General features: G+C 36.1%; 2 protein-coding genes and 1 long non-coding RNA gene across 3 annotated transcripts; 1 reads left to right on the forward strand and 2 right to left on the reverse strand.

Moving 5' to 3' along the window:
- Positions 1-3: 3 nt before the first annotated feature.
- On the reverse strand, positions 4-1,425 carry LOC128553476 (uncharacterized; the record flags this gene model as incomplete). The annotated part of the gene is given in 1 exon segment (XM_053534638.1): positions 4-1,425. A coding segment is annotated over 1 exon segment (1,325 nt), but the record flags the coding sequence as incomplete, so codon positions are not given.
- Positions 1,426-13,993: 12,568 nt separating this feature from the next.
- Positions 13,994-17,417, forward strand: LOC123544454 (uncharacterized). The gene is made up of 3 exons (XR_008369353.1): positions 13,994-14,414; positions 14,716-14,842; positions 15,343-17,417. It is a non-coding gene; the product is annotated as an uncharacterized LOC123544454 (long non-coding RNA).
- A 2,735-nt stretch (positions 17,418-20,152) lies between these two features.
- LOC128553477 (transcription intermediary factor 1-alpha-like) lies at positions 20,153-22,008 on the reverse strand. Its single transcript, XM_053534639.1, has 2 exons — positions 21,479-22,008; positions 20,153-21,305 (listed from the first exon to the last, which is right to left on the reverse strand). The coding sequence occupies exons 1-2, from the start codon at positions 22,006-22,008 to the stop codon at positions 20,153-20,155; spliced, it is 1,683 nt and encodes a 560-aa protein (XP_053390614.1).
- Positions 22,009-23,048: the final 1,040 nt, after the last annotated feature.

Below are 23,048 nucleotides of genomic sequence, written 5' to 3' on the forward strand. Positions count from 1 at the left end.
TTTCCAACATCTGGTAGTGTGGCAGCCAATTCATTGTCTTCTACTTTTGTTACACCAAAAGGCTTGTCTTCTAATTGCAGAATAGATGCCAGGGTGTGTTTTTTTGCATCTATAAGTTTAAAAGAAGCATTATTATTGTCAACAGCAACAAGAAAGTTGTCAGAGAGTTTGCATAATCCTGTTATTTTGCTATATTTGGTATCAGATTTTGATTTCACTGAAATTGAGTACTCTTTAGAAATATTTCTTTTTCTTTTACATTTTTCTGTAAGAGAACCAAAGCTTAAGATTGCATCAGGTCTTGGAGGCACTTCACATGGTTGAAATTCATAATTATTTATTTCAGTGTCCTGGCTTGCTTCATCTGTATCAGTTTTCAGTTGCTCTACTTCGTATTTAGCTGTTTTTACTGCCAAAAATACTCTACTCTTCTGTCCTGTTCTTATTATTGTTTGAAAGTTTTTTTTCAAGTCTGTAAGGTCTGCCCCAGTTTTGTTGGCGTTTGATAGCTGTGTCTGCAGTTTCAACTCGTCAGTTTGTTTTAGTTTTTCTGAATCATTGTTTAGTTCTTCATCACATTCTTCTAACTGTTCTTCAAGTAGCCTTTGTTCTTCTTGAATTTTCTCTTTTTGAAGGAGATGGTTATGTATTAACATTTCCTTTTCTTTGTCTAACTTTTCAAGTAAGTCAGCTTTTCTCTTTTCATGATCTTTCAAAAAACTGTCATGCCTCCTATCCATATCTTTCAGTTGAAGTTGAAAGTCTTTGTTTAAAACATCTTTTAGTGTATCTTTTTGCGTCTTGATTGAAGCACTAGCATTGGCTCTGTTTGAGTGAACTTCTGTTAGTTTTGAATTTAGGTTATCTCTTGAAGTAGCCAATAGTTCTAAACTTTGATCAATTGATAGATTTATCTGCAGTACTTCATTCTTGATATCAGTAGATCCAACCAATGTTGGAATGTGGTCAACTGTACATTCTTTGTGGTGTTCAGTCTTACATCTTGGGCATGCGATCTGGTCACAAGATTTGCAGTAAAACTTAGTTAATTCAACTTTATGGATCTGGCATTTTTCCAAACAAAAGTCTTGTGGCATGTTGGCACTGTCTTGCAAGGTGTGGTCAGGCACATACTTCTTGTGATACCTGAGGCACGTGGAACACAGATACTCCATACACTCAACACAAAATCCATCAGCTCTAACTGTAGTTCCCAGGTCCTTTTCACAATTTTCACAATACATTTCTTGTATTTCATCTGACTCCTGTGTTAATGAATCACTTTGACATTCAGTTTCCTCATTTTCATTACCTGCTGCAGTTGCCATTATTGTAACAAAGCTTGTGTAATTAAACCTCTTGTTTTTTCCAATGAAGTAAATCTTTAGAGAAATTCTTCTAACAGTCACATGCAGAAATGTTATTTTGCATTTCAGGTGTTGTATGAAACTCAAGGTTATTAGAATGAAATATGATAATGTATTTTCTGTTTGAATTTTATCTATTGATAAATAAACCAATTTATTCCACATAATAATACCTTTATCACGCAATTGTAAGAAGTATTTGGTTTACATATTAGGAAGATTTTTGTATGCCTAAAAAATAGATTTGAAGAATTATTGCCATTAAAGTTGTTAAAATTGTCTGTACAAAGTTGCGAACAATGTACTGTATTCTACTACTGCATTTAGATTTTTTTAGCTCACCTGGATCCAGATATTTGGATGATATGTCTGCTGTCAAAATATGTAATTTAAATATTTAAAATATATTCAAAGACCTTTTCCACCAGGGCTGTTTGATGGATTCAGCCAAATTAGACCAGAAGCATCCACCAGTGATAAGAATTTAGAATTGCCCTGAGACCCTTTTAGGCCAGGGAGTAGGGCTCTAGAATTGCTGTAAAATCGTTTAATTTTATGGGCAGGAAATTTTTTTGGGATATGAATTAATAGATTTTAGCATTTGAAGATAAAAAGAATGGGAATTTTATGTGTTTCATGGGTCTTTAATTTCGCAGACTGATGTAACCACAATTTTAGAAAACAAGCACCCAACGAATATTAATGATTCCCAGTACCTCAAGGAATTAAACTAGATGAAGTATTCTGTAATGGGTCTTATGGAATTCATGCGTCCATAATATATGTAGCTGATGACCCAAACTCAAAAAGTCGGGAATTATGGCATTATTCATCATTTGTTTTAAATCTGGAGTGTCTATGCTAGTGCCACAAATGGCCTTCGATGTGCCTGTAGGTGATGAAATAGGCACGTTCTAGGATTGTTCAATACAGTGAAAAAAATGAAGCCGGCTTGTAAGAAGTGCACAGGGATGCAATTAAAGATATTTGGATTAAACATAGAAATATTGTTCAGATATAAAGTTTTCAAACCATTTGTTATCAGTTGTTTAGTTCAGTATGTTAGATCTAGAGCCAAAGCCAAGTGCTCTCTTAAAAAAAATGTTCACAGATCCTGACCGCTCCATCACATTGTCTCGGCCCAAATATTTTTGAATGTAACTTCTTTGGTACAGCAGTCAGGTATTCTATCAAAACGCATTTAGTCAATTTAAAGATTTTCAAATAAGTAGTGTAGATATAAAAATAATTTCTAACAAAATCTGGCCTATTATAACCCCATTTTTCCCTGTTTGTATATTAATTGGCTGTGAATTGATTGAAAGAAAGAAACTGAAAAAAACAGACCTCCCCAACTCAAAATTACTAGGTCAATCAAAGCACAACAAATATCACTTTTGAGGGTGGCCATATTGGGATCATTCTTTGTCTGTCTGTTATCATTTTTGACTGAAATGAACCTCTACCACAAAAACTTAAGCTAGCCTGATCTATTAAGAAATAATTCCAGTGGGATTCGAGCACTGTCGAAGCATTTGTATGCCCAACTCTGTTTGGTCTCACTGATCAAGCGGTTTATTACTTTCCCCTCACCTCTATGGGTTGGAGTTTCACTAGGGGCACGAAGTTGTTATTCCACTCAGGTGCCTGTTTTGTATTAAATATTCCTCATCCTCTGCAGTTAAATGGGCATGCCTTCAGATTAATGTAGAAAAATCAAAATTAAAAATAGGAGACTCATTCCTTAGTAATTATAAATACAAAATAAAAACAAAGTGATTCAGTGAGTTTTGGCAAGAATTTATTTGCAAAATCATTCGTGTAGTCTTTAAAACATACAGAAAAGCTATATACAGTGTTAGTCACACTGTAAATATTTGATTTCCGTGTTATTATGTCTCCCCCCCCCCTCTGGGGGAGACATATTGTTTTTGCCATGTCCGTCCGTCACACTTCATTTCCAATCAATAACTGGTGAACCATTTGACCTAGAACCTTCAAACTTCATAGGATGGCAGGGCTTATGGAGGAGACGACCCCTACTGTTTTTGGGGTCACTCCGTCAAAGGTCAAGGTCACAGAGACCTGAACATGGAAAACCATTTCCGATCAATAACTTGAGAATCACTTGACCCAGAATGTTGAAACTTCATAGGTTGATTGGGTCATGCAGAGTAGATGACCCCTATTGATTTTGGGGTCACTCCTTTGAAGGTCAAGGTCACAGAGGCCTGAACATGGAAAACCATTTCCGATCAACAACTTGAGAACCACTTGACCCAGAATGTTGAAACTTCATAGGATGATTGATCATGCAGAATAGATGACCCGTATTGATTTTGGGGTCACTCCATCAAAGGTCAAGGTCACAGAGGCCCGAACATGGAAAACCATTTCCAATCAATAACTTGAGAACCACTTGACCTAGAATGTTGAAAATTCATAGGATGATTGGTCATGCAGAGTAGATGACCCCTATTGATTTTGGGGTCACTCTGTCAAAGGTCAAGGTCACAGAGGCCTGAACATGGAAAACCATTTCCGATCAATAACTTGAGAACCACTTGACCTAGAATGTTGAAAATTCATAGGATGATTGGTCATGCAGAGTATTGATTTTGGGGTCACTCGTTTAAAGGTCAAGGTCACAGGGGCCTGAACATGGAAAACCATTTCCAATTAATAACTTGAGAACCACTTGACCCAGAATCTTCATAGGAAACTTCTACCTACTTCATTGAAACTTCATAGGATGATTGGTCATGCAGAGTAGATGACCCCTATTGATTTTGGGGTCACTCTATTAAAGGTCAAGGTCACAGGGGCCTGAACATGGAAAAACATTTTCGGTCAGTAACTTGAGAACCACTTGACCCAGAATCTTCATAGGAAACTTCTACCTACTTCATTGAAACTTCATAGGATGATTGGTCATGCAGAGTAGATGACCCCTACTGATTTTGGGGTCACCCGATCAAAGGTCAAGGTCACAGGGGCTTGAACATGGAAAACAGTTTCCAATTCTTGAGAACCACTTAGCCCAGAATGTTAAAACTTTGTGGAATGATTGGACATGCCAAATAGATGATTCCTATTGCATCCAGCCACCAGTGTTGCTTAGACTTTTGCTCCTGTCCCCTATTGACTTCCTGCCAATATGATTGTGCATTGGGGGAGACATGCGCTTTTCTACAAAAGCATCTTCTAGTTTCTAAAGAAATGTTAAGTTCATGTATAATCATAATCGCCTCCTAAAAGGTCCAAGCTGGGATTTTTTTTTTTAAAACCCGCTCGCTCTATGTAATATCTACCCGCCTCGGAAAAGAATCAAAATTGAGAAAAAAAAATAAAATCAAAATTTTGCTTGCTCGCTCCTAATTTTGTGTGCATGCGGCACCTGAAATAGTAAAAAAAGCACATTTTCACCTTGTGACATGCCTAGCTCAAATAGTGTTTGAGGTAGATTCACAAAATCTTGCAAGAGTCTTAATCATGATATGAACTTGCGCACCTCCTATTTTTCATCTGGGTCCGCCCCCTATTTCCAGAGTTATGGCCGGGCCCTGAAATAGTCAAAAATGCACATTTTCACCTTGTGACACGCCTAGCTCAAAAAGTATTTGATGTAAATTCATGAGACCTTGCTTGAGTCTTTATCATAATGTCACCTTGCACACTTGGCATTCTTCTTGAGAATCTTAGCAGCGCTTACTACAGTTATGGCCCTTGAAATAGCCAAAATAGTGGATTTTTTGTTTGTGATGCTCATAGCTCGAAAAGTGTATAGCCTAGAATAATGAATCCTTTTCATAAAATGTTTGTTGAGGTTTAGTACCCCATTAAGACTGCAAACATTTGATTTATTTCCCCTTATTTATGACAAATGTAACAGTGGGGGCACACCGTGTGTCCTACAGACACATTCTAGTTTTGAAAATTTTCCAAAGAACTATTAATCAATTTGGTATATGGCCTTGGGTTTAATTAGCTCACCTGAACCAAGTTTGCAAGATGAGCTTTTTTTGTAGGTGGACAAATTTTCTCAACAACTACTTATCCAAACCTCAAGAAACTTAGTCAAAATGATTCCTTATAACCTAGTTGGTCCAGAGGGATAATGGGGTCACTGGGTCAAAGGTCAAGGTCACAGGGACCTGAACTTTTAAAATGATTTCCACTCAATATCTGGACAAATATTTCACCTAGGACCTTGAAACTTCATTGGTAAATTGGTCATGATGTGTACCTGACCTCTGTTGATTTCAGGGTCACTGGGTCAAAGATCAAGGTCACAGGTTTCTAAACATTGAAAATTGTTTCCAGTCAGTATCTGGACAAGTGTTTCAGCTCGTAGGACCTTGAAACTTCATAGTTATGGCGGTCTTGATGTGTACATGACCCCTATTGATTTAGGGGTCAAAGGTCGTGGTCACAGGGATATAAACATTGAAAAATGTTGTTTTTCTTACTTTGATTTTTAGCTCACCTGAGCAATGCTCAGGTGAGTTTTTCTGATCGCTCGATGTCCAGCGTCTGTCGTCTGTCGTCCGTCAACATTTAGCTTGTGTATGCGATAGAGGCTGTATTTTTCAACTGATCTTCATGAAGTTTGGTCAGAATGATAACCTTGTTGAAATCTAGGCCGAGTTTGAAAATGGGTTATCTGGGGTCAAAAACTAGGTCACTAGGTCAAATCAAAGAAAAACCTTGTGTATGCGATAGAGGCTGTATTTTTCAGTTGATCTTTATGAATTTTTGTCAGAATGATTACTTTGATGAAATCTAGGCCAAGTTCGAAAATGGGTCATCTAGGTTCAAAAACTAGGTCACTACGTCAAATCAAAGAAAAACCTTGTGTATGCGATAGAGGCTGTATTTTACAACTGATCTTCATGAAATTTGGTCAGAATGATTACATTGATAAAATCTAGGCCAAGTTCGAAAATGGGTCATCTGGGGTCAAAAACTAAGTCACTAGGTCAAATCAAAGAAAAACCTTTTGTATGCGATAGAAGCTGTATTTTTCAATTTGAGGTTCATGAATTTTGATCAGAATGATTACCTTGATGAAATCTAGGCCAAGTTCGAAAATGGGTCATCTGGGGTCAAAAACTAGGTCACTAGGTCAAATCAAAGAAAAACCTTGTGTATGCGATAGAGGCTGTATTTTTCAATTGATCTTCATGAAATTTTGTCAGAATGATTACCTTGATGAAATCTAGGCCGAGTTCGAAAATGGGTCATCTGGGGTCAAAAACTAGGTCACTAGGTCAGATCAAAGAAAAACCTTGTGTATGCAATAGATGCTGTATTTTTCAATTGATCTTCATGAAATTTTGTCAGAATGATTACCTTGATGAAATCTAGGCCGAGTTCGAAAATGGGTCATCTGGGGTCAAAAACTAGGTCACTAGGTCAAATCAAAGAAAAACCTTGTGTATGCAATAGATGCTGTATTTTTCAATTGATCTTCATGAAATTTGGTCAGAATGATTGCCTTGATGAAATCTAGGCCATTTACGAATATGGGTCATCTGGGGTCAAAAACTAGGACACAAGGTCAAATCAAAGAAAAACCTTGTGTATGCAATAGGGGCTGCATTTTACACCGAATCTTCATGAAATTTGATCAGAATGTTTGTCTGGATGAAATCTAGGTTGTGTTTGAATATGGGTCATCTAGGGTCAAAAACTAGGTCACCCGGTCAAATTAAAGAAAAACCTTGTGTACGCAATAGGGGCTGCATTTTTCACTAGATATACATAAAATTTAGTTAGAATGATTGCCTTAATGAAATCTAGGTCAAGTTAGAATATGGGTCATCTGTGATTAAAAACTAGGTCACTAGGTCAAATAAAAAAAACCCTTGTGTATGCGATAGAGACTGTATTTTTCAATTGATCTTCATGAAATTTGGTCAGAATGATAGCCTTGATGCAATTAAGGTCAATTTTGAATACGGGTCATCTGGGATCAAAAACTAGGTCGCTAGGACAAATCAAAGAAAAACGTTTTGTATGCGATAGAGGCTGTATTTTTCAATTGAGGTTCATGAAATTTAGTCAGAATGATTGCCTTGATCAAATCTAGGCCAAGTTTGAATGTAGGTTACCTTGGCTTAAAAACTAGGTCATTATGTTAAATTGAAGAAAATACTTGTTTACACTTCAAGAGACTACATTTTTGGTCCAATCTTAATGAAAATTGGTCAGAATATTTGTTTCCATGAAATCACTATGTCAAACATGTTAACACTGTTATGGTGTGTTTAGGTGAGCGACCTAGGGCCATCTTGGCCCTTCTGTTCACACCTATTTATTTCTTAAATTTCATTTTATGCCTGTCCATTTTTTTTTAGCTCACAAGAGCACAAAGTGCTCAGGGTGAGCTATTGTGATCGCTCACCATCCGGCGTCCGTCCGTCCATCCACACTTTCCTTTAAACAACATCTCCTCCTAAACCAACAGGCCAATTTTGATGAAACTTCACAGGGATGTTCCTTGGAGGTCTTCTTTAAAAATTGTTCAAAGAATTGAATTCCATGCAGAACTCTGGTTGCCATGGCAACAGAAAGGAAAAACTTTAAAAATCTTCTTCTCAAAAACCAGAAGCCCTAGTCTCAGCTTAGATATTTGGTGTGAAGCATTGCCAGGTGGACCTCTACCAAGTTTGTTCAAATAATAACCCCGTCCTAGAGCTTAGATATTTGACATGTAGCATTGCCTAGAGGATCTCTACTAAAGTTGTTCAAATCATGACCCCGGGGTCAAAATTGACCCCGCCTCAGGGGTCACTTGATTTTACATAGGAAAATCTTCAAAAAATTTCTAAAAATAAACAGAAGGCCTAGAGCTTAGATATTTCACGTGTAGCATTGCCTAGTGGACCTCTACAAAATTGTTCAATCATGACCCCCAGGGTCAAAATTGACCCCGCCCCAGAGGTCACTTGATTTTACATAGGAAAATCTTGAAAAATTTTCTAAAAATAAATCAGAAGGCATAGATCTTAGATATTTAACGTGTAGCATTGCCTAGTAGACTTCTACAAAATTTGTTCAAATCATGACCTCCGGGATCAAATTGACCCCGCCCAATGGGGTTACTTGATTGTACATAGAAAAATCTTCAAATTTTTCTAAAAATAAACCAGAAGGCCTACAGCTTAGATATTTGACATGTAGCATTGCCTAATGGACCTCTACAAAATTTTCAAATCATGACCCCGGGTCCAAATTGACCCGGCCCAGGGGTCACTTGATTTTACATAGGAAAATCTTCAAAATTTTCTAAAAATAAACCAGAAGGCCTACAGCTTAGATATTTCACGTGTAGCATTGCCTAGTGGACCTCTACAAAATCTGTTCAAATCATGACCCCCGGGTCAAATTGACCCCGTCCCAGGGTACTTGATTTTACATAGGAAAATCTTCAAAATTTTTCCTAAAATAAACCAAAAGGCCTAGATCTTAGATATTTGACGTGTAGCATTGCCTAGTAGACTTCTACAAAATTTCTTCAAATCATGACCCCCAGGGTCAAATTGACCCCGCCCCATGGGTCATTGATTTTACATAGGAAAATCTTCAAAAATTTTCAAAAATAAACCAGAAGGCCCTAGATCTTAGATATTTGAGTGTAGCATTGCCTAGTAGACTTCTACAAAACATTTTCAAATCTGGACCCCCCAGGGTCAAATTTACGCAGCCCCAGGGGTTACTTGATTGTATATAGGGAAATCTTCATAAATTTGCTAAAAATAAACCAGAAGGCCTAGATCTTAGATATTTGATATGTTACATTGCCTAATAGACTTCTACAAACTTTGTTCCATTCATGACCCCTGGGGTAAACTTGGCCCCACCCCAGGGGTTACTTGATTGTACATCAGAAAATCTTCCAAAAAAATTCTAAAAATCATCAGTTTGACATTTGAAACATGTAGCTCATATTACTCTGGTGAGCGATCCAGGGTCATCATGACCCTCTTGTTCCTTTTTTCCTTCGATAGTGCTTATTAATTTTGGCGTTATTTATTTCATGCCTTTATAAGAACTTTATCTCATTACCACCTAATTTAGGAAACCCGGCCAAAATGCCATCAGGCTTTAGCTGCTTGTTAAGGTTTTTGAAGAGTTATGCCCTTTTAAACTTGGTTAAAGTTTTTTAATAAGCCAGTTATCTCTGTTACTATCAAAAATTTTGACTTGAAACTTAAAGTAGTTATTTACTATCAAAGTCCACACCAGGAGAAACAATCTCCATAACTCTGATTTGAATTTTGACAGAGGTATGCCTCTTTTTAAATTAGAATTTTTGGTTTATGTTTTATAAATGTTTTACTGGCAAAGCTGTAATTCAGTATCTCGAGCACCTAGAAACGTGGAGCATGCTGTCTTATGGACAGCTCTTGTTATAAAAGCCTGTAATTGTGCAATATTGATTGACTGAAGCTACCATACATGCCTTTTTGCATTCAGTGTCAATACAGACAACCCTGTATTCTACAGATGCCACAGTTGGGTGTGCTAAAAAGTCTTTATTCATAACTTAAAAATACACAGTAAATGTTAATATTGGAAATGAAACTAGTGCTTTTTAGAGTCAGATGGCCTCTGTTTAGAAGGTGTCTTAGGATATGGCTTACTGGTACTACAGAATAGTAAATTGTAAGGATAAGGTATTTTGTTTTAGGCACAGATGAAAGACCACAAAATCATACCCCCACAAAAATGAAGTTTGGGGAGGGGGGTGGAGTTTATGAGTGAGCTTGACAGTCGGCCGGTCGGTCTGTCTGTTGGTCTGATGGTTTTCATGGTTTAAATAACTCGTGAAAGGCTTAACAGATTTAAATAATTTTTGGTACACAGGTGTTACACTATAAAATACAGGTCAAGTTTGACTTTGAGGTCAGTAGGTCAAAGATCAAGGTTACTGTGATTGACCAGGATCAGTTAAATGGTTTACAGATGATAACTTGAGAATGCTTGGGTCAAGGATTATAAATTTTGGTACACAGATGTAACATTATAAAATACAGGTCATTACATGCTTATGACCCCTATTGATTTTGAGGTCAGTAGGTGAAAGGTCAAGGTCACAGTAACCTGGAACGGTTAAAACTATTTCAAGATGATAACTTGAAAACGCTTGGGCCTAGGATAATAAATTTTGGTACACAGGTGTAACATCATAAAATACAGGTCAATTTTGACTTTGAGGTTTGTAGGTCAAGGTCACAATGACCCAGAACAGTTAAATGGTTTCCAGATGGTAACTTGAGAATGCTTGGGCCTAGGATCCTGGAAGTTGAAAAAGGTTGGTCATGACATGCAGATGACGCCTACTGATTTTGAAGTCAGTAGGTCAAAAGCCAAGGTCACATTGAACCGGAACAGTTAAATTGTGTCCGGACAATAACTTGAGAAACTTGGGCCTAGGATCATGAAAGTTGATAGAAAGGTTGGTCATGGCCAGCAGATGATGCCTGCTGATTTTAAGGCCAGTAGGTCAAGATCAAGGTCACATTGACCTGGTCAGTTAAATCGTTTCCAGATGATAACTTGAGAACGCTTGAACCTAGGATCATGAAACTTAAACGAAGGTAATATAAATGTCCTTAACCCTGGTTCTCTCCAGCTGTGAGGTGAACTAAGTTTACTGCGGGCTTAACAAGAAAATTGCCTATGAACACCTAAATTATAGTTCCTTACAGGACAGTGTTTTATAGAACTGGTGTTCTGAGGTTTAATGATCAGAATGACCAACACCACTGGCTTATTTGTTTCAAGGAAAAGCCAGGATTCCTGATAAAACAACTTTCTGGGTTATTTCCGGTTTTTAGCTCACCTGAGCACGAAGTGCTCAAAGGTGAGCTTTTGTGATCACCCTGTGTCCGTCGTCAGTGTCAACAATTTGACTGTTAACACTCTAGAGGTCACAATTTTGGCCCAATCTTAATGAAACTTGTTCAGAATGTTACTCTCAATAAAATCTTGGACAAGTTCGATATTGGGTCATCTAGGGTCAAAAACTAGGTAACCAGGTCAAATCAAAGGAAAAGATTGTTAACACTCTAGAGGTCACAATTTTGGCCCAATCATAATGAAAATTGGTCAGAATGTTACCCTCTATAATATCTTGGATGATTTTGATATTGGGTCATATGGGATCAAAAACTAGGTCACCAGGTCAAATCAAAGGAAAAGCTTGTTAACACTCTAGAGGTCACATTTAAGACTATATCTTCATGAATCTTGGACAGAATGTTAATCTTGATAGTCTCAAGGTCCAGTTTGAATCTGGGTCATGTAGGATCAAAAACTAGATCACTAGGTCAAATCAGAGGAAAAGCTAGTTAGCACTGTAGTGGTCACATTTATGACCATATCTTAATGAAACTTGGTCAAAATGTTGATCTTAATGATCTATAGGTCAAATTCAAATCTGGGTCAGGTGGGGACAAAAACTAGGTCACTAGGTCAAATCAAAGGAAAAGCTTGTTAACACTCTAGAGGCCACATTTATGACTGTATCTTCATGAAACTTAGTCAGAATGTTAATTTTGATGATCTTTAGGTCAAGTTCGAATCTGGGTCATGTTGGGTCAAAAACTAGGTCAACAGGTCAAATTAGAGGAAAGGCTAGTTAACACTTTAGAGACCACATTTATGACCATATCTTAAAGAAACTTGGTCAGAATGTTAATCTTGATGATCTTTAGGTCAATAGGTCAGGTGAGCGATACAGGGCCTTCATGACCCTCTTATATAATGCCAAGTACTGCAATTATGCGTAGGCCTGGGATTTTTCAGGACTGGTCCTGATTTCAGGATTTTAGCTGACAGATTTTCCTTTAAAAAGAGATTTCAGATGTTCAGTCTTTTGGTTTCTGAATCCCAGGCCTGGATGTGATTAATTATTATCACACCACTTTTATTGTAAAAAAAATGAAATGTCAAAACATACAAAAAATAAATGAAGACACAAAAATAAGTCCAGTTTAATAAATCTATTAAAATCTAAAGACCACTCATAAACATGCATTTACAAAGATCTGAATTGTGCCTGAACAATCAATATGATTACACAAATTCTGCAATTTTCTTCACTTAAAAAATACATAATTATGTTTCAAAATTTGTCAGAAAATTCAGCAACAGTTACTGTTCAAAATAGAAATTCAATCAACACACATTCACACCTACAAAGATCTAAATTATGCTTGTTAGTAAACTTTAACAATATATAAAATACAAAAATTCTGCAATTTTCTTCACATAGAAATATTTTCCAAAATTTGTCAGAAAATTCAAGATTTAGTGTTCCAAATAAAATTCACATTAATTCCAATATATTCTCTGGAAAATAGAATTTAACATAAAACTTCGAAGTCTCCAATAAAGTTCCTAAAATTGATCTAAATTTCTATATAATTTCTAATCCATTAAGAAATGTCAAGTCCAGGGTGTAACTAGAAGAGCAAAGAAATAACTGATAAGCCCATATTTATAGACTAGCACAAAAAAATGATGTAATCAATAGCATTTTCTCAGATATACAAAACTTTATTCATCAGATTCAGGAAATGTCCTTAAGAACCAATTACACAAACGTAAATTAGAGGAAAAAGCAAAAACTACATCTTATCAGTTTATTTAAATTTACAAATAATGATTTAAAAGTACTTAAATCAAGTGTCAAACAGTTGACACAGAAATGACACAATTCTTTCAAAAAAAAATCAATTTGTTCGCCAAAATTAGGTTTTCATATCTAAGGATAATTTTTAAGGATTACAAGAGAACAAAGCTTTAACAAGTCTATAAAATTCAATATAGATAAAAAATGTTATCCTTGAGATGATAGTGAAATTTTTGTCCTGAAAAATTATCTTAAAAGTTCCCGTGTAGAAATTATTCCCAGGTAAAAGAATTTCCTGGGAATTTCCTGGGAAATCTTTCTATCCTGGTATGAAAATCCTGGTATTCAAGAAAAGCTAGGATCCTGGGATTTTTAGGACCTAGGACCACGATAAAACCAAGAAAATACCAGGAATTTAATGTTACAATAAAAGTAACAGGGAGACCTAGGAATTTAACATATTAATACCAGGAAAACCAGGAGGAGCTAGGAATTATTTTTTCAGATTTGTAAGCTACACACAAAAAGTCAAATTCCTGGTATCCTGGTACCTGGGAAAAGTAGTCTTCAGTAAAGTCCTGGTAGCCAGGAATAGAAATTGGTAGAAAAAGTTTTAAGTCAGAACAATGGGAAAAGTTTTTTTAAATTCATTAATTTATTACTTTCCTCTATTTTATACAGGTACAGGTATTCAAATAAATTGAAATGAAACAAGAATTCTAAATTAGAAAAAAATCACTTCTTATAGTTTGCAAAAAACACAAGTTTCTAAATTAATTAGATATAGTAATCATCTTATTATAATATAATTGTTTCTTTTCTTTATTATTGAACATCTCAAACAATAGCACAAACAAGTATATAAGTAAAACATTAAGTTTCATCAGGGTTAAGTGTCATATAGCCAAAGAAAGGTACAATTCTGCTGGTCTGTTGCATCATCATAACATGATTAATCTATACCTTGACTGATTCACAGTCATTAGATATCTAAGGGTCAATAAAATATTCTGTTGTTCAGTTGATGTATAGATAGAGATAACTGATACCAGATGGTATTATATTTAGAAACCTCATCAAGATAAGAACCAATGAAGATGCAATGTTTGGCTGCCGAAGCTCAAAAAGTAGTCCCAATTTTTTTCTGTTTCTTTTACTATTACAATCATCTATGCAAATTAAATCAGTAAATACTTTAACAAATCCCCCTTGTACTGTACATACATATATTATTAGCACTCTAAATGTTCAAATCAGAACTTAAGTACACCAAAGGAAATTGCCCATGAATATGAAAATTTGAATGAATTAACTGTAAACAGGAAGTTCTTTGTTGGAGGAAAATAAAATGGAGATAAACTTTGTTGCTAGAAATTTTAAAATGGCTATTAGACAGACATTAGGTAAGTCTCTTATACTAATTTATTTCAAAAAGTAATTTAATTCAGAACACAACAAGCTAGATTAGAAAATATTAGATGGAAACAGGAACTTTATCAATCACAGAGAATTTCACCTATAACAGGTATTTTTTGTCAGGAATTTACTAACATTAATGCCTTTAAGCAGCAATATATTTATATCTTTTAGAAATTTAATGTTTTTTTTTCTTGTAGAATTTTTAGTAATTAGTACTGTGATTGCTATATATCTATGGCTTTACAAGACTGTCCAAACACTTAGTCACAAAAAAATATTTTTCAGAAAAAATGTTTATCAGAAGTATGTCCTCAGAAACACACATGCATGAATCATGATCAGTGACCACACTGCAGAATAGATTGGGATCACAGAGAGACATCATCAAACAGATCACATATGTTTCAATATGGTACATATTTTAACAAACATTGCAATTAGTGTTAAATTGGATAATCACTGTGTACTTTTGATTTTTAATTATTTCCCTTTTTGCATTTCCATGTAAAAGCTATTGGAATATGATATCCAAGATATATAAATGATACAATACTGTCTGCTATCTTGCATACAAGCTAGATCACCTGAAATTGATCAGTCATATTGCTGCATGCTTATAAGACAGTCAAATCTTGAAAGCAACAGTAAAGACCCAAGCCCTAAGGTTGTATTTTTTACAACATTGGTGCCAATCAATTTGGGTGATTTTCCAATTTTAGTAGCTAGGTAGTCTGGCAAAAGATAGAGTTGACAGAAGCTTACGGAACAGTTAAATACAAACTGAAATTGACATCTGTGATAATTTAACAGTTAATATAGATAATCTTATATTGTTTAAATTATTTTCATATTGATGATTAGTGATTAATGATTGTTATTTTCATGTACATGTATTTACCTCGTCATTTTCAGAAATTGTTGGAAAGAAGTTCCCGAACACGACTCCAGTGCTTCTAAAGCTGCCTGAAGCCAACAGAACTCCAAAAATGTTGTTTTTTTATGCCCCCGAAGGGAGGCATATAGTTTTTGAACCGTCTGTCTGTCTGTCGGTCTGTCAGTCTGTCGGTCTGTCCGCAGTTTTCGTGTCCGGTCCATATCTTTGTCATCAATGGATGGATTTTCAAATAACTTGGCATGAATGTGTACCACAGTAAGACGACGTGCAGTGTGCAAGACCCAGGTCCGTAGCTCAAAGGTCAAGGTCACACTTAGACGTTAAAGGATAGTGCATTGATGGGCGTGTCTGGTCCATATCTTTGTCATCGATGGATGGATTTTCAAATAACTTGGCATGAATGTGTACCACAATAAGACGACGTGCAGTGCGCAAGACCCAGGTCCGTAGCTCAAAGGTCAAGGTCACACTTAGACGTTAAAGGATAGTGCATTGATGGGCGTGTCCGGTCCATATCTTTGTCATCGATGGATGGATTTTCAAATAACTTGGCATGAATGTGTACCACAGTAAGACGACGTGCAGTGCGCAAGACCCAGGTCCATTGCTCAAAGGTCAAGGTCACACTTAGACGTTAAAGGATGGTGCATTGATGGGCGTGTCTGGTCCATATCTTTGTCATCGATGGATGGATTTTCAAATAACTTGGCATGAATGTGTACCACAGTAAGACGACGTGTCGCACGCAAGACCCAGGTCCGTAGCTCAAAGGTGAAGGTCACACTTAGACGTTAAAGATCATTTTTCATGATAGTGCATTGATGGGCATGTCCGGTCCATATCTTTGTCATTCATGCATGGATTTTAAAATAACTATGCATGAATGTGTGGCACAGTAAGACAATGTGTCGCGCGCAAGACCCAGCTCCGTAGGTCAAAGGTCCTAAACTCTAACATCGGCCATAACTATTCATTCAAAGTGCCATCGGGGGCATGTGTCATCCTACGGAGACAGCTCTTGTTTGTTGTATAAACTGTCAATAAATGATTATTTAATAAATTTTGAACTTGAACAGAAATAATTATTATTTTTCCCAATAAATTCCTGGGATCCTGGTTTTCTTAGATTTTCCTCGGATCCTGGTTTTCTTAGATTTTCCTCAGATCCTGGTGTTCCAAGATTTTCCTGGCTACCAGGTAGATTCCAGGATTTTCCTGGTTACCAGGTAGATTCCAGGATTTTATATTCCTAGGTCATCCTGGAATATTCCTGTTCCAATACTGCACCTGGTATTTTCCTGGTCCAGGACCAGGCGTTTCCTGGGAAATTCCTAGGAATATTTCCCAGGATTTTCTCAGGAAATTCCCAGGATATTCCTGGGAATTTCTGCACGGGCTATTTATTAGTAAATGACATTTTCCCCAATATGCAAAACTTTCCTCATCAAATGCAGGAAATGCAATGAATGTTGTCAAGAACCAATTACACAAACATAAACTAGAGGAAAAAACTACATCTTATCAGTATATTTTAAAATTACAATAAGATTTCAAAAGTACTTAAATCATATTTATTTATTTATTATCCCCTGACAAAAGTCGGAGGGATATAGTTTTGGCGTTGTCCATCCGTCTTTCCGTCCATCCGGAGCCATGTCTAGGAAATGGTTGGGAATATTTATATATTACTTCATACACATGTTCACCACTATGAGTTTTTGTGGCCCGCCAAGTTTCAGTTAGATTGCCCTAGTAACACCAGAGTTATGGCCCTTAGAAGTTTCTAGTGTTAACTATATAGGGTACTATAAATATGGCAATTTCTGCATCATAACTTTTGATATATTTGACCTAGAACTATGAAACTTAAACAGACTTTAGATCACCATAATGTGGTTGTGTACACAAAGTCGTTCAGATTTGTTTTGTAAATTAAGAGTTATTGCCCTTTAATTGTATAAAAATCCACATATTTGTACATAACAAACTTACCATTTGGTAGAATTTCATTAAATTTCTTTCATTCTTTTCCATGAACATTTATTGTAAACATGTGAAGTTGTGTACCCACACCTGGTCACCCCCTTACCTTGATCACACCCCTTTCCCCCCTCCCCCCCCCCCCCCCCCCCCCCCACCAAAAAAAAAATCCTTATTTTAGATTTTTTTCAAACAAACGTCATATACATGTTCACCACTACGAGGTTATGGGGCCCATCAAGTTTCAGTCAGATTGCCCAAATAACACCAGAGTTATGGCCCTTAGAAGTTTCTAGTGTTAACTATATAGGGTACTATAAATATGGCAATTTCTGCATTATAACTTTTGATATATTTGACCTAGAACTATGAAACTTAAACAGAATTTAGAGCACTATAATGTGGTTGTGCACACACAGTTCCGTAGGGATTTTTTTCTGTAACTTCAGAGTTATTGCCCTTTAATTGTCTAAAAAATCCACATATTTGTACATAACAAACTTACCGTTTGGCAGAATTTCATTAAATTTCTTTCATTTCTTTTCCCTGAACATTTATTATTAACATGTGAAGTTGTTCACCCACACCTGGTCACCAACTTGCCTTGGTAACCTCCCCCCCCTCACTAAAAAAAAATATTTTTTTTTTTTCATGCCTTATTTTAAATTTTTTTCAAACCTTCCTCGAATACTTATCAACATGCAAGTTGTACCATTCCCCCACCTGGCATTTCAATTAACTGCATTTAATTTTAAAAGCTAAGCTTATTACAGTAAGCATATCCCATTCAAAATAAATTCTTTAGTCAGGATCATACATTTATTATGTACTCTTTTAATTAAACAATTGTTTTCTGTTAAATTGATTTTGACTAATGAAATTATTTGCTTCTTATTAACATCCTTAACTTTTTGCCGGATATATTTTTTTGTCATTCCTCACCACAGACCCTTTCGGCGGGGGATACCAGTTCATAGAATTTGCTTGTTTATTTGGGTTTTACGGCGCACCAACACAGTATAGGTTATATGGCGCCAAACAGGACTACAAATTTTGGTTTCACATCTCATTTACATCGAAGTAAAAACATGATGTATGGAATCAAAATTTGCATACCTGCTGGAATCACAGAGTTACAGCAAAACCAAGTGTTAAGACCCTATTAGTCGCATCTTACGATCGTGCAAGGGTAAGGCAGTGGTTCCAATTCTTTTCATGACCATTTCTCTCCAAAATATCCAATTTTGCAACCAAAATTCGGTCTTCATATTTCCTGATTTCCTGCAGTGTTTAGTTGCATTTTTTCCAAAATTTGAAGAGCAACTGGAAATATGGTGAAAGACTGCATAAAATTTGGCAAATCTGTGGTGGGTGGTTGTCCCTTATTGATGTCTATTTTGTTGCACACTTGAAATATAGAAGACGGGATGTGTTTTGTTGTACAGAAGCTTTATTTTAATACACAGCATCAAGTTGGGTTTTTTTGTGTGTTTTTTTGAAAATTTGTAGTCCACTTATTTTGCTAACTTTCTTTTGATTTTTTTTTCTAAAAGAGAGTCAGAGTTGACATTAATTTTTGGTAGTATTTTTTATGGTTATTTGATCGTATTTGGAGCTACTTATTTCATCATCTTTACTTTCTCTCAGCCTTTGTTACCTGTTTAATGCAAACAATAGTAAGTTATTTTGTTCTTGCATTTTTATGAACACTGTAAGATATGTCTCAGTATTATGGATTTTAATGACATTGAGGTTTTTATGCCCCCACTTTGGGGGGGGGGGCATATAGATTTGCTCTTGTCCTTCCGTCCGTCCGTCCTTCCGAAAATGTTGTGTCGCGCGTAGCTCTGAAAGTATTTGACGTAGAGTCACAAAACTTCACAGGAATGTTGGTCAGCATGTGTAGTTGTGCACCTGGGGTTTCGCGTCCGGATTCATTCAGTCATGTAGAAGTTATGGCCCCTGACTTTGTAAAAATTGGTCATTTTAATGTTGTGTCGTGCCTAGCTCCAAAAGTATATGACCTAGAGTCACAAAACTTTACAGGCATGTTGGTCAGCATGTGTAGTTGTGCACCTGGGGTTTCGCATCCAGATTCATCCAGACATGTAGGAGTTATGGCCCCTGACATAGTAAAAAATTGGTTATTTTAATGTTGTGTCGCGCATAGCTCCAAAAGTATTTGACCTAGAATCACCAAAGTTTACAGGAATGTTGGTCAGCATGTGTAGTTGTGCACCTGGGGTTTCACGTCCGGATTCATGCAGTCATGTAGAAGTTATGGCCCCTGACTTTGTAAAAATTGGTCATTTTAATGTTGTGTCGTGCCTAGCTCCAAAAGTATATGACCTAGAGTCACAAAACTTTACAGGCATGTTGGTCAGCATGTGTAGTTGTGCACCTGGGGTTTCGCGTCCGGATTCATCCAGTCATGTAGGAGTTATGGCCCCTGACTTAGTAAAAAATTGGTCATTTTAATGTTGTGTCGCGCATAGCCCCAAAAGTATTTGACCTAGAATCACCAAAGTTTACAGGAATGTTGGTCAGCATGTGTAGTTGTGCACCTGGGGTTTCGCATCCGGATTCATTCAGTATTGTAGGAGTTCTGGCCCCTGACTAATGTCATGTAGTGGGGGCATCTGTGTCCCATGGACACATTTCTAGTTTTCTCATCCTTTGTATTTTACTTTCAGATTTTGACCTGCTTATTCCAACTTTCTTCAAATAATGTTAGTCAGCCTTTCAACATTGCAAGCTAATATTTCCTGATTAACTTGCTTTTTTTTCTAACTCTCCACTTTTAACTTTACTTTTCATTTCTTGCATTTGATTTCAGTATGCATTTGACTATTCCACTTTATAAGCATTGATTACCCCTTCTCCACCAACATAGAGTTGACTTTCCTTACTGCAGTAGAAAATAGAAGATGGCTTCCTGACTTGATGCCGAGATGGCACATGTATCTTATGCTTTGTTTGGAGATCAGCAGACATTTGAATGATATTGTTGCTGCATGCACAGCAGATATAGATAGTTCCTACTTTGTCTACTGCCAAACCAACTGCATTATCACCAAAGATTGGTTGTGTTGCAATAACATCTCCATCTGTTGACATTTTTGTCAAAGCTTCTGTAACCTTTGCTGTATGAATATATAGCATGTTTTTGTTTGTATTAAGTGCAATATATACAGGATTCTTCAGATTGCTGAAATTTTTCAATATTGTTCCATTTTTGTCCATAATTTCCACTTCACCTCGCCATGTGGAGAAAGATACTATAAAATTTGGTTTCTTGTACATGATGCCATGACAGTTTTTCTTGACAGCAAGCTGAAGACCTGTCACCAGTTCGGCATTTTGTGTAATAGAGAGGAACTGGATCCTTCCAACATCTGGTAGTGTGGCAGCCAATTCGTTGTCTTCTGCTTTTGTTACACCAAAAGGCTTGTCTTCTAATTGCAGAGTAGATAACAGGGTGTGGTTTTTTGTATCTATAAGTTTAATAGAAGAATTGTTATTGTCAGCAGCAACAAGAAAGTTGTTAGAGAGTTTGCATAATCCTGTTATTTTGCTCTTTGTGGTGTCACTTATTAAAATTGAGTTCTCTTTAGAAATTTTTCTTTTTCTTTTACATTTTTCTATAAGAGAACCAAAGCTTAAGATTGCATCAGGTCTTGGAGGCCCTGCACATGGTTGAAATTTATACTGATTTATTTCAGTGTCCTCACTTGCTTCATCTGCATCAGTTTTCAATTTGGCTACCTCGTATTTAGCTGTTTTTACTGCCAAAAATGCTTTACTCTTCTGTCCTGTTCTTATTGTTGATTGAAAGTTTTTTTTCAGATCCGTAAGGTGTGCCCCAGTTTTGTTGACGTTTGATAACTGTGCCTGCAGTTTTAATTTATCAGTTTGTTTCAGTTTTTCTGAATCATTGTTTAGTTTTTCATCAGCTTGTTCTAACTGTTCATCAAGTAGCCTTTGTTCTTCTTGAATTTTCCTTTTTTGAAGGAGATGGTTATGTATAAAATGTTCTTTCTCTTATTTAACTTTGCAAGTGAGTCAGCTTTTCTCTTTTCATGATCCCTCAAAGAACTTTTATGCATCATATCCATATCTTGCAGCTGAAATTGAAATTGCTTGTTAAAATAATTTTTTAGGGTATTTGTTTGCTTCTTGATTGAAGCACTAGCATTGGCTCTGTTTGAGTAAACTTCTGCTAGTTTTGAATTCAGGTTATCCCTTGAAGTAGCCAGTTGTTCTAGATTCTGATCAATTGATAGATTTATCTGCTCTACGTCCTTCTTAATATCAGTAGATCCAATCAGTGTTGGAATGTGGTCAACTGTACATTCTTTGTGGTGTTCAGTCTTACATTTTGGGCATGCTATCTGGTCACAAGATTTGCAGTAAAACTTAGTTAATTCATCTTTATGGATCTGGCATTTTTCAAAACAGAAGTCTTGTGGCATGTTGGCACTGTCTTGCAAGGTGTGGTCAGGCACATACTTCTTGTGATATCTGAGGCAGGTAGAACACAGATACTCCATACACTCTACACAGAATCCATCAGCTCTAACTGTAGTTCCCAGTTCCTTTTCACAATTTTCACAATACATCTCTTGTATTTCATCTGACTCCTGTGTTAATGAATCACTTTGACATTCAGTTTCCTCATTTTCATTACCTGCTGCAGTTGCCATTATTGTATCAAAGCCTGTGTGATATAACCTGTTGTTATTTTCCAGTGAAGTCAACTTTAAAAGAAATTCTGCTAACAGTCACATGCAGAAATTTTATGTTTAAGGTTGCATTTCAGGTGTTGAATGAAATGCAAGGTTGGCATGAAATATGATATTTCATGCCATGTGGGTATTATTTTCTGTATGAATTTTATCAGTTGATTAATATGCCTATTCATTCCACTTAATAATACCTTTTATCATTATAGAAAATATTGATCAGATATGAATTTCATTATGCAGTTGTGAAAAATATTTGGTTGCCAAATTAGGAAGAGTTTAAATATATGCCTAAAAATAGATTTGAATAACTATTGACATTTAAGTTGTTTAGATTGACTGTTCAAAGTTGTGAACAATGTACCTATTCTGCTATTGCATTTAGAATTTTTTTTGCTCACTTAGATCCAGATATTTGAATCATATGTCTGCTGTCAAAATATGTAATTTAAATACAGTCGAAACTCGGTATCTTAAACTTGCTTACCTCGAAATTTCGCTTAAGTCGAAGAAATTTTCAAGTCCCGTCAATTTTCATGAATTAATTAGTTTGAACAGTTGAGATCTTTAATAAGGGTTAATTAGAGATAATCCTGATGAGACTTTAAGAAAATTAACTTCTTGGGGGAAAGCATCATTCATTCAAAATGTCAGATCGAAATGCTGTCAATCCTCCGGGAGAAAAACGTGGTACAAAAAGGAAACTTGACTCAAAAACATTGAAGGTTAGTATCATTTTTATTTTTCAAAAAACTGAAAACTTTGATAAACACAAACCGTACGGAATCATGTACCACATAAAGTGCCGACATCATATGTACACGGCATCAAGGAAACAGTTATTTATGAAATCTTTTCATAATGTATACTCATTTCGTCCATATACGTTCCTCCTCATAACTCGAATTTCGCTTATCTCGAAATAAAAAGCATGGTCACTTGAAATTCGAGATACCGAGTTTCAACTGTATTTAAAAAATAATCAAAGGCCTTTTTGATTG

Source organism: Mercenaria mercenaria, unplaced genomic scaffold (assembly GCF_021730395.1).
Source record: "Mercenaria mercenaria strain notata unplaced genomic scaffold, MADL_Memer_1 contig_3875, whole genome shotgun sequence".
Taxonomy (NCBI): Eukaryota; Metazoa; Mollusca; class Bivalvia; order Venerida; family Veneridae; genus Mercenaria; species Mercenaria mercenaria.

Excerpts from the sequence above, each read along its gene's own strand:
- LOC128553477 (XM_053534639.1), bottom strand. The coding sequence starts at position 22,008 with ATGGCAACTGCAGCAGGTAATGAAAATGAGGAAACTGAATGTCAAAGT. Across the intron at positions 21,306-21,478 it reads GCTAGTGCTTCAATCAAGAA|GAAAATTCAAGAAGAACAAA; the intron begins GCAAACAAATAC and ends CCTTCAAAAAAG.